This window comes from Drosophila rhopaloa, unplaced genomic scaffold (genome assembly GCF_018152115.1).
Source record: "Drosophila rhopaloa isolate 14029-0021.01 unplaced genomic scaffold, ASM1815211v1 contig_3, whole genome shotgun sequence".
NCBI lineage: Eukaryota > Metazoa > Arthropoda > Insecta > Diptera > Drosophilidae > Drosophila > Drosophila rhopaloa.
In genome coordinates, this window is record NW_025335123.1 from 17615536 (window position 1) to 17627191 (window position 11656).

An 11656-nucleotide genomic window follows, 5' to 3' on the forward strand; every position below is an offset into this window, starting at 1 on the left:
TTCCGAGGATTTTATTAAACAAATAACATTTCTTAAAAGGAAATGGGCATATCCCAAAAGGCTCCTCTGGACTCTCTTAAGCTTGGTCCCCCAGCTAACCCAGAAATCCCTGGTGGAATCACTGGAATCACTGATAACCAATTTCGTCTGATAATCTCCGCCTTCCTGTCCGCAAACAATGACAAAGAGACACCTGCCGAGCTGGTTGCCAACGGAGTCCGATCCGCGGCCAATTTAAATGGGAGTTGATGGCGATGGCGAGTGCGTTCAACTGGCTGCTTCCCCATGGAAGCCGGACCACTCGTTGGCCAGGTTTATGGTCGATCCATTAGCGCTGCCTGCGCGCCGGGCCATTTGACTTCATTTGATTTCGAGAGCAGATGCCAATTGGCAGTGGCCATTCATTTGGCACTCCGCCTCCTCCTTCTCCCTTTCCTTCTCCTCATCCTGTTTCTGTCCCCATCCTCGCCAGAGTTCAATGGCAGCCACCGACAATGGAAGAGTCATCTGGGAAAATTGATCTGCGGCTTTCTTGGTAGCCTTCATTTGTCATGGCTTCTTGCGGAATTCTCTGTGCAAATTGTGGAAAATTCGAGGTTGGGCCACTGTGATTTCCCGCAATTCCCATTGATGAGTTGCAGATTATTGGATCGCCGCGTTGCGGTGCACTTCATTTGGGTCAAATCAACCAACATACTTTCCTTTTTATAATTATCTTTAAACGTGCGAAATCCATTTACATATATAGTCAACTTTTATTCTTAAAATCTATAGTTGTAGGTACATCAAAAATATTTCACGTTCACTTTTGGTTTTTATTTGTTTTAGCCTTAAGTATGAAATTGAAAAATTGTTTAGTACAAAAAGATTCTGCACAATACTACTTGCATTTGGTACAGTAACAAACAAAAGCTTTTAGATATATACAAAAATGTTTTCAAAGACCAGGACGGATTTCTCGATTGGCGAAAAATTAGGCTGAATTTTTATTGGTACGCGTCTTGGGTATCAACATTAAAAAACTAAAAACTTTAAAGTAATTAAAAAGAATCATGTATACCGCTTTGAAATATTAAACGGTTTGTGTACAAGGTTACAATTCACGGTGACTTTCTTCGTTCTCGATCAAATTATTTGTACAATTTTTAATATAAGCACATTTTAGGAAATTATAAACATTTTTAATAGGTTCCTGAACAGAAAAAAAGATTGTAACATTTTGTAGTGTTTTGTGCTTCTTAAGCAAAACCAAAGAAAAAACCTTTCGGTTACTACCATTATTTTAGAAACAGTTATTCGTCTGTGACACTCTTGAATATTTCCTACATAAATACTGCTAAACATTACATTTAAAATATTTCCATACATTAATTCGCACATATAACACATTCTATAGTAGCAACAACATCTGCAGGCTGTAAAAGACATCGAATTTGCAGGGCCGGCCGTGGAGATTGGCCATGCTCTCTCCCAGTTTTCAAAGACATCGCTCAAAGAGCCACAATCGACCGAAAAATAACAAATTAATTTCACTTTCTTTGTAAGTAAGCTGCCGTCTTTTGTTGCTGTTGCATGTTGCTGTTGCTCATGGTGTTGCTGTTGCTGTTGCCCCGGTGTCTTTGTGGCCATTGTTGCTGCAGCAGCGACAAGCTCGACTTCAGGTTTATTGACTGCGTCGTCTGTGCAATTAACTCTTTTTTTTTTTTGACTTGCCCGCTCTTGTTTGCGCCTGAATGGGCAGTGGGAGGCAGGTGAGGCAGGTGGAGCATAAACGCCAGCTCGGCTGCCATGGCCCAATGCACCGCAGGGAACTGCCACGCCCACCATCTGGGCCCGCTGACACTGACACCGACAACGACACCAACACCGGCACCGAGTCGCGATCTCCCTGGCATCTCGTGGCACTTGTGGCACACATATTTTCACCCGGCAATTAGGGAGTGCCCGCCATGGCACTCTCCAAACGAAATTAATATTTTTGGTTCACATTTTCATTCCCTGTGTGTTTCCAATTGCTAAAAAATGCTTACAGTGCGTTTCAGAGCTTAACATAGTTACATCAATGTGATAACCTGTGATAATACATGGAATGGAATACATGTTGTTATATATTTGAAAATATACCAAAAACTATGAGTTGCACAGGCCTGTTCGGGTTTTCACCAAAAATAATTAAATAATAATATCTAAATAAAAGTTTCCTTAAACAATTGTGTAAATCAAAGTGGAGAAACACATTCAATAATGAAAACCAAAACATACCTTTTATATGGATACCTGCCACGTTACATCGTATGTAGTATAGAGATCTTTTAAATTTCCAAAAATATCCTACGGTTTATCAGCTATGTCGTATTTGCGCCTTGTTATATCACAACATTTAAGAAATCTAATTAAGATATTTGTTAAAATTTACATTAATAAGTCAAAGTACAGTAAAGCCTTTTTGCAATGAGACATAAATCTGGAAGTCAATGGTATTTTGATTACTTAATAAATGCTTACAACATTTTTAGGGTCAGGCTACAATATGTTTCTTAATCGATCCCAGTTATTGACTCAGCTTTTTGAGTTTTTGTATGAATATTGTATATTCTATCAAAATGTAACGGAATTCGATGTACAAAAGTAAGGTACATTGAAAAATACATATTCGTTGGCCTCTTAGTTGCGAACTTAACTGCCCTAATCAGGTAAGATAGGCTGTCCTAGGCTTATGAAACGCACTGTACAAATATAAGTCCATCTTATAAAAGTTTATTTGTAATTTCTACGAGCCTATTCGATCACTTCGCGAATACTGTAGCAAACCGTTGGAGGCAAAATGTAGCTGTTACGTATCTAGTTTTTGGCCGATATCTTAAACGTAAGGATGGGAATCACTCGGCTAGCCTCCTTTCACGCCCGTTGGTCATTTAAAAGTCATTATCACAGTTAAAATCGTCGGGCAGACTCTTGCCCGCGGCCAAGCAGGCCGAGGGCACATCCGCCTGCAGCAGCCGACGGATCGTCTCCGGACCTATCCACTCGCCCTCCTCGGTAAGCTTGCGCGTCTCCACCAACTCGGACATCTCGCGATTCAACAGCACGCGCAGCTCGCGGATGTCGCGGGCAAAATCATTGGGACAGCTGATACGGATCCAAGAGTCCAGACAGAGTTGCACCTTCGAGCCATGCGGCTCCACTTGGAAATGCTTTCCGCCCACCAGAGCCACCATTAACCCGCTCACCAGACTGGTGTGCTCCAGCGAGGATTTCTGCTCGGAAGTGCGGGTCTTCTCCACAAACAGGATCCAGTCGCTGGCCAGATTCTTTTGCTTCTTCTTCCCCAGCAGGCAGGAGTTGCGCGACACCTGACAGAAGGCGTCTCCTTCGGCCACCAGCTGGTGCTTGTTCTCACGATCCATGTAGGCCAGCTTCGGATAGAATCCAGCCGTTAAGGCCAGGCGGATCATATTGGTCTCATCGTCAAAGGAGGAGGCTAGGCGCATCTTAGCCTGATTGAAGCGGAAGATGCGGGACACGGTGGTGCGCAGAGTTCCCACTGCCGAGACGAACATATCCATTGAGTGGCGGCATAGAAAGTTGCGCTCGCAAAACTTGCTAATATCATAGCGTCCCAAGCTGGTGAATTCCTCGTAAAGCTTCAGGGCCGCCAGCGAATCGCTCATCTTGTCGCCAGCGAACACCAGTCTGGCGTTCTGCTGGCCCGATTTCTTGCCCCGCTCCATGGTCAGCACGAAGGGATCTTTGACCGAGTGGTAGGCCGCAATAATCGTCATGCTGCCCAAACAACGGAAGTAAATGGAGTACACCAGGCACTTGCCCATTTGAACGCCCAAGGGAAGCTCGGCAATGATGCGTCCCAACGGCGTGATCTTCTCATCCAGGTCATGAAGCACGCCCAACAGCTCCAGTCTCGAACAGGCCTGCAGCACGGCCTCCGGTTGCGGAGGATCCAATGCCATGGAGAGAAAACTAGCTATCTGCCTGTTCGGAGCTGCCACTTTGGTCAGCAAACAAATGTCGTCGAGGGTGCGCCTCATGATCTCCGGAACGGTGTACAGATTCATCCTGGCAAAGCGGTCGCTGTCGAATAGTCGATAGCAGATGCCATGACGCACACGTCCAGCTCTTCCCGCCCGCTGTTGGGCGTCCGCCTGCGAGATCCACGTACTGGCCAACTGGGAGGCATCCGTTCCCGGGTCATAGGTCTTCATCTTGCAGCGTCCAGTGTCGATGACGTAGAGTAGATCCGGAATGGTGATCGAAGTCTGGCCTATGTTTGTACTTAGGATAATCTTAAGACGCACACCGGGATAAACCCGAAAGACCTTCCGCTGCTCGTTGTTATCCACATGGCTGTGCAGCAGCAGAATCTGAATCTGGTCCCCCGGCAGAGCATTCTCCAAGCGGTCCATCAGCATGGTCATATCGCTGTAACCGGGCAGGTACACAATCACCGCTCCTTTGTCCCCGCTGCGCAGTAATAATTCCAACAGCGAAACGATCAAATCATTGTCGATTTCGGGATCTACGAAGGTGCGGCCACCGTAGTAGGCGGCTAGCAGCTCGCTGGGATCTTCTTCCCCTGTCGGCTCCCCTAAAAACGTCTGCATCCTCTGGGTCATGTAGCCGGTCTCACTGAGAATATCCTCCAGATGAAAAATCTTCACCGCAAAGCTGCGTCCTTCCACATCCATTACAGTGGCCTTGCCAAAATAGGCGGACAGAGCATTCAGATCCATGGTGGCCGACATGAGCACCACGCGGAGATGGCGATTCTTTTGCAACTCCTGCTTGGTGGCGAGCAATAGAAAATCTGTGTCCAAATCGCGCTCGTGCACTTCATCGATAATCAAGTGGGTGGTGTTCTTGAAGAAGGCTTCGCCATCCATGGCCAGAGCACGCAAAAGGCAACCACTCGTGGTCAGCGAGAGAACTGTGTAGCTGCTGCACTTGCCTGGTGAAAAATTAGTATAGTTTTTAGTTAAATCTACTTGATTTCGTGGCCGACTGCTACTCACTGTTCATGCGAATCTGATAGCCCACCGTGCTGCCCGGGGTCTCGCCGCGCTCTTGGGAAATGCGTTCTGAAACACTGATCGCTGCAATGCGTCGCGGCTGACTGACGATGATCCTGACCGGAGCACGATGCTCCGCGGCCCATTCGAGGATATATTGCGGCAACTGCGTGGACTTGCCCGATCCAGTGGCTCCTTTAATAATCAAAACCTGTGGGAATAAATCAAGTGTTAGTGGGATGTTTTTAATGGGAATCCCCGTTTTCGGAAAGCAGCTCATTTTCACTCAAAGCCTATTGTTAAAGCATTATAGGGATGCATTCGTAAGAGACATGGAAAAGATTAAGTTTTTTGATGCAAAATCTACAAACATAAATTCAATACCATATATAGGTATTAGTAAGCATAGGTCTGATATCCGTTATAGTTAAAAGTCAAAAAAGTTGAGGAGTAATAAGGCTAATGTTAAATTAAAAAGAAGCTGGGTTTTGATAGGGAATTCGTTTTCTAAGAGCTCGATTCTGGTCACCTGCTCGCGCTGCAGGACGCTGAGGATCTTCTCGCGGTGTTGAAAGATGGGCAGGCTCTGTCGCTCCTGGAGCATGCTCCTGTTGCGACAAACGGGCGGGATCAGCCTGTTCCCGACAAGGCCGAAGTTGCAGGGCCGCCGGTCCTGTTGTTGCTGATTCCCGCGCCAGAATCCCGGAGCTTTGGTGTCCAGCCGACGGTTCACGTACACGATCAAATCTTTTAGGGCCTTGGAGAGCTGGGGGCTTATGTGCAACTTGGCGTGGTCCAGGCAGATGTGCTGGAGGCCTCCGGACTGCGGGCGGGTCATGTACAGGACGCGATCCGTCTCTGGACCCTTGCTGACCGTCTTAATGCCGCGACTTTGGGCCAACTTATGCACGTGGCTGCGCTGTGCCTTGGTGAGTCCGGGCAGTTTCGTCTCCGGCTCACAGCTCTGCAGGAAGTCGTTAACCAGCTGGCGCAGGATCTTCTCCTGCTCGCGGTCCAGACGATCATCTTCGCCGGCTTTGGCGGCCTTTCCTGACCTGCCCTTCGCCTTGGCAGCGTTCCGGCCGCCCGACGGCTGCTTGGCGGCTCCCTGCCCGTTGGCCAGCAGTCCGGGCGCTGACCCCTGCGACGCGGGTCCCTTCTTCTTGCCCTGGCGACGGCTTTTGACCATCTCTGTCCTGCTGTCTGACATTCGCTCCTTTGGATTTTCTCCGATTTTTTTAAAAAGTTTTCCCCAAGTTTCAACGTTCCAATGTGACCGTTCCCGGCGTGTATTAAATCCACACCGAATCTAGCTGAGAAACAGACTGACCAGACGGTAGTAAGCTTTGAGTCAAATCTTAGCTGTGGCGCAAACCTAAGAAAAAACTAATATTTTAGTGAAAAAGAAAAAATGATAAATTAATATAAACTAAATAAACATTCAGACCAGCTCATATTAAATTAAGATAGAAAACCTTAATTATTTTAAAAAGGTTCTTCCCTTAAGAAATACATGAAAATAGAAAAATCGTCGTACAATGTATGATAATCACTTCTAGTGGCGACCATTTTGTATTACAAAATATTAAAAATGGCAGCGGTTACAACAACACAGTGTGGCCAGATTGAATAAACGTATTTGCTAAACTTTATTTATTTGTAATTACACCCCGATTGGCGCGACACGGTGACTTTGGTTGAGAGGCTCGCATTACAAGGCGGATATCTAAACATTCTAATGGATTCAGTTGCGGTTGGGCATAAGAAGGGCGCCGTCTACGAAGCTGAATTTTGTAGAAGCCCCAAACGGATGAAAATGGACGAGGAGCAGGCAGTAACCACAATCGAGGCTTCCAAGGAAGATTCTACCAACAATCTGATTTCCTCGATGCGGGAACTCAAGATTAGCTGCAGTTCGCTGATTGAGAATCAGCTGCTAAAGGCGGTGACCGAAGAGAAGGAGGACGAGGAGGTGACCCTATTCCCAAACAAGGTGAAGGAACACTACGCCCCAGGAATGGCCAGTTTCCAGGGAATGTACAGCCTGCTGGACAAAAATCCGTCCCATTCGCTTCTTTCCCCGGCCAAGGCCTTCTGTGCGGTCCTCCAGTTGGCCTCCGAGAAAAAGATGCGTCTCATTCCGCAGAAGGACATGAAGGACTTCAAGATCCGCCAGATTTCGGACTTCAAGGAAGAATAAACAAACGTTCTATATATATTTTCACAATTTTTTTATACCATTTTATATTCACAAGTTATTAATACACTTGTAACTAAAGGTGCTAAACAACTTTTTATGAATATGAGTTGTTTGTCAAAACTCGAAAGAATAATAAAATAAACAACAATTACTGCATTTATGTTCCTATGTCAGACTTTCTAAAACTCAAAATGTCTTATAAAAAACGTTATATTTCGACCGATATTATATATTTAATTTACCACACACATAGCTTTGAAATGAAAAGTTGTACATCTTAGTAGATATCACTACCAAATCATTTAAGATTTTAAAATGCGATGAAAGCTCTCAAATGAATATAGAGTAAAAGCTTAGCTATATATTTTAGATAAAGCTTTTCAAGATATTTCAAATATTTTGAAACAAGCCTAGTTTTCCATCTCGCTCACTTTTGAGTTGAATAATGCTAATAGGCTAGGCTTAAACATATGGGTTTCTCAGGAACTGATTTATCTATTTATTTCGCTCCTCTGGTCTTCCCATTTTTTACTGCTTCCCCATCTCGCAGTTTTTATCCACATATTCCTTTTCCCAGTGGCGGATCCAGAGACGATTCTTGGGGGGGGAAATTGAAAAAGACGAAAACTGGAAATCGCGGTGATTTCTAGCAAACAAGTGAAATTTTCAGGTTCTGCGGCTCCAAGGGGGGGAAATTTACCTAATTTCCCCCCGTGGATCCGCCACTGCCTTCTCCTCATACTAAAAGCTAAACAAAATGATTCATTAAAAAAAAGTTTATTTTGACTTGTAAGAGTTGTTCTTGGATAGGTTTCTGCGGCTTTTTGTCCTCTTCTCTCAGACTCAGCTGCTTGTTTTTGGCCACTTGGCCTCCTTCTTAGCCACTTAACTCCAGTTGACAATGCTTAAGGTTTAATTATTATGGTTACATTGCCTTGACGGGCACTTTAGGACTAATTCATCCTCCCATGAATTGATTTCCGACTCATTCGTAAACAAAGCGCTTAGATTATGAAAAAAATAGTGTTTATTTCGCCTTGGTTGGCTTCTCAGGGACAGGTTTTTGTGGCTCATCCACACTGTCATCATCCTCCTCCTCCTCGGAATCGAAGTCGGAGTCGTCATCCTCCTCCGAATCGAAATCCGAGTCCTCCTCGTCCTCTTCATCCTCGCCAGCAAGATTTAGCTGCTTGATCTTGTCCAGCAGCTCGTCGCGTGTGTGTGCCACCCGTTTGGCCTTCTCCTGGGCCTCTAGCTGCTGCTCGTCCTGCCCGTCCAGCTCTTCCTGGGCCGGCTGCTTCTTGCCCTTCTTCATGTAGCGCAGGAAGGCGCGTCGCTTGCGCTCCGAGAAGGACTTGACCAGGCGGTCCATCTCCGCCTGCAGCTGCTGCTCCTCGCGCGGCGTGGGCTGCGCCTCCTCGATGGCCACCTCGTCGGCACTCTTCAGGCACTTGGCGCAGGCGTGCGCCTTGATGGCGCAGTCCCGGCAGACCACATGGTAGGCCTTCTTCACCGTGCGCTCCTTGCAGTGGGCACAGGTCTTGGCCTGCGTGAGCGGCTTGTACTTCTTGTACTTGATCTTCCACTCGATCTGCTCCTTGCACCGCTGACAGACGGTGGACACGTGCATCGCATTCAGCCGGATTTGCTGGGGCGTCTTGTCGTGCAGGTCGTTCTTGAAAACATGTCGATTTTTGTGCTTCTGCGCACGTGTGCGACTCACGTTGCCGCGCTGGCTGCTCATCTTTGGCTCTTTCGGCTGGCTTTTGCTGTCAATATATAGTTTATTAGGTCTACTTTGAGTTGATCACGTATTTTATTCAACTTACCTTTTCTAATTAGGCTAATTCAATCACAGACAAATTGTTTCCCGTTTTACTGCGTGCAAAATAAATAAAAGTATGCAAGTGTGACCGTTGGCGGTTCCTTTGACAATACTGTAAGCTCACGCAAAGGTGCCTCTCTGCCAGATCGTTTTACCGGCATCTTCGCGTTGTTACCAGTTGTCATTGTTTGCAGTCGTTTAATAACTAATTAGGGCATATTTCTCTATATTATAAGCATTCAGAAAATTGTTCGTAAAACGCTATAGTAAAAAACTTTATTTTCTAGTATTGCCAGATCATTAATTTAAATTGCATGAGCAGAGTTTCCATCCACAGTGACTCTAAGACTGTTTAGCCGAGACTCAACTCAGAAGAGACTGCAGGCTGTCGAAAGCTAAAAGATATAACAATAACTCAAACGGTTATTTAATTTAAATTTTTGTTTTAGTTGATAGTTATTAGCTATTATTATTATTATTATTCTTATCTATTATTCTACTTTCTTATAAAATATAAACATTATTGCTCAGCTAAGAGTTTATTATTTTCTTTAAAATGAAGATATTTAATCAATTCTTATCCTCTTTTTTGCAGAACCCCATGTGGCCAGATGGAGTAGCTGTTTTGTTCATCTGATGCTTAGTAGGCTGTTCTTTTTGATAAAATGCGCGACCTCAAGCAGCGCCTCTTCGACCTGCTGCGCTCCAGCGGCAACAACAACAGCGGCAGCAGCAGCAACAGCAACACGAACAACAGCAGCAATTCGAATCACAACAAGGGAAACACCCAGCCCCACAAACAGCAGACGCATGTGCCCGCCCAAAAACCGAAGAAACTGCACGAGTACACGGCCGCCGATTGCAATGCGGCCTTCCTGCGGAAGTACCATGATCTCAGCATAAGCAGGGATCGGGAACTGGACCGGGAAATGGGCAGGGAGAGGGAGAGGGAGAGGGCGGGACCTGGTCCAGCGCCCTCGGCCAATGTGATCTACTTCAATGAGAACCTCTCGATGGCCAGCAAGTACAATGTGCGACCCTTTCCCCTGACCCGATATCCCTCGTGTCCGCTGAGCAGCTTTGGAGCCTCGCAAGGTGGAGGAGGAGGAGGAGGTGGTGGACGCCAGGAGGGCAGTGCCGGCAGCAGCTTGGGCGAGGAGGAGGACACCGAAAGTGAGCCTTATCACTTCTGCTCCGACGAGGATCGCAGCAGTCACACCCAGACCCTGAAAATGCGCCACCATCATGGCCTGGAAATGGATGCCTCGGTGAACGAGGACGCCGACATGGAGGACGACCAAGCCGAATCCCAGCTGGACTCCTTCTGCACCCTCTGCACCTCCACCTTCAGCTACAACAAGTGCTGCCGCTTCTGCGAGAACTCCCTGTGCGGCTCCAAGTGCAATTCCGAGCGGGGATCGCACGCCAGCAGGATGAGCCGCATCAGCCAGATCAGCAGAGGCCTGGGCAGTGGCTACCCCGCCGATCCGGAGTTCGATCCGCACCAGAATCCACTGCAGCAGCACCGATTTGGGGGCAGCATGCGGATGCTGGCCAACCAGCAGCCGGCGGCCATTAGGTGAGTGCAAACGTTGCCAATTGATTACTAGTTATGTTTTTCAGTTAGAATTATACATATAATATTAATAAAAAAAATCAAACAATCTTTAAACTTTTAAAAAGTTTCACATCTAAAATATACCAATTAATTATATACCTGATAAATGTAGCTTACTTTAAAGCTATTTTGAATCGAAATCACCCTAACCTAAGCAAAAAAAGAAAAAACAGAATACAAATTATATACAATTATTAGAATAGTCTTTCTAAAATGTGTGTTTTGTTTTATTTATTTATTACCAACCATATATTTGTATTTTTTATTATAACGGTTTTGAAAAGTCTTAAGAGCCCTTCAAAAATGTACAAAAAAGAAGAAACAATTGAATTATTAGGGTACCTGGCACCATGACCAATTTGAAATCAATTTGAGCCCCAACTACCTTAAGTTTCTCTTAACTTAATTTATGGATTATGCATTACCAAATCCATTAAGAAAAATAAGTAATTGGGCAATCGGGGTGTCGATTATCAATTAAATTTGTGGCAATTTGCCACGCTTTTCTTTAAGTTTATTGCTGCAAGCACAAAATCAAGCGATAACTTCGATCGACTGCAATGCGATGCACTTTGTGGCATGTCGAGTTCAAAGATCGAACTTGGAGTGGCAATTGCGACAATGTAAACACGTCGTAAAGCGATGCTGCCTCATTAGTGGCGGCGCTAATGAAGTGTTTTCGTATTTCTATTAAATTGCAATGGCTAATTAGCCGTAAGTCGATGTGATTGATTGCATTTAAATGGGCCTCTGCAGCGGAAAAGATCTTCAAAGAGCCAGAGCAACGAACGACTCAAGCCAGACAATTATGCACAAAACCTTAAACTGGCTATAAACAACCGTTAGCGATGAGGTTTCCGCGCATGACGCGCCACCAGCTTGACCATAAAAAAGCATAAATTCTATTGAATAAAATTATACCCACCACAGCAACAGCAACAACAGCAACAACCACTGCGGCAAAACAAAGAAAAAATTCCAGCATACTG

At 45.6% G+C, this 11656-nt stretch overlaps 3 protein-coding genes across 3 annotated transcripts in view; 1 reads left to right on the forward strand and 2 right to left on the reverse strand.

Annotated features, from left to right (window-relative positions):
- Positions 1–11656, forward strand: part of LOC108045226 (uncharacterized protein DDB_G0283357) — a 53677-nt gene that overhangs the window by 7839 nt on the left and 34182 nt on the right. Inside the window, exon 2 of the mRNA XM_017124473.2 lies at positions 9645–10628. Coding sequence (XP_016979962.1) covers positions 9715–10628 — 914 coding nt within the window. The 5' untranslated portion in view covers positions 9645–9714. The remainder of the gene's footprint in view (positions 1–9644; positions 10629–11656) is intronic.
- Positions 2565–6304, reverse strand: LOC108045228 (ATP-dependent RNA helicase DHX29). The gene is made up of 3 exons (XM_017124482.1): positions 5554–6304; positions 5028–5235; positions 2565–4963 (listed from the first exon to the last, which is right to left on the reverse strand). Exons 1-3 carry the CDS (start codon positions 6232–6234, stop codon positions 2916–2918), a joined length of 2937 nt encoding a protein of 978 aa, XP_016979971.1. The 5' UTR covers positions 6235–6304; the 3' UTR covers positions 2565–2915.
- On the reverse strand, positions 8229–9145 carry LOC108045229 (uncharacterized protein C9orf85 homolog). Its single transcript, XM_017124483.1, has 2 exons — positions 9054–9145; positions 8229–8993 (listed from the first exon to the last, which is right to left on the reverse strand). Exon 2 carries the CDS (start codon positions 8966–8968, stop codon positions 8252–8254), a length of 717 nt encoding a protein of 238 aa, XP_016979972.1. The 5' UTR covers positions 8969–8993; positions 9054–9145; the 3' UTR covers positions 8229–8251.

Excerpts from the sequence above, each read along its gene's own strand:
- LOC108045228 (XM_017124482.1), bottom strand. The coding sequence starts at position 6,234 with ATGTCAGACAGCAGGACAGAGATGGTCAAAAGCCGTCGCCAGGGCAAG. Across the intron at positions 5,236-5,553 it reads GCGTCCTGCAGCGCGAGCAG|GTTTTGATTATTAAAGGAGC; the intron begins GTGACCAGAATC and ends TTATTCCCACAG. Across the intron at positions 4,964-5,027 it reads CTATCAGATTCGCATGAACA|GCAAGTGCAGCAGCTACACA; the intron begins GTGAGTAGCAGT and ends ATTTTTCACCAG.
- LOC108045229 (XM_017124483.1), bottom strand. The coding sequence starts at position 8,968 with ATGAGCAGCCAGCGCGGCAACGTGAGTCGCACACGTGCGCAGAAGCAC.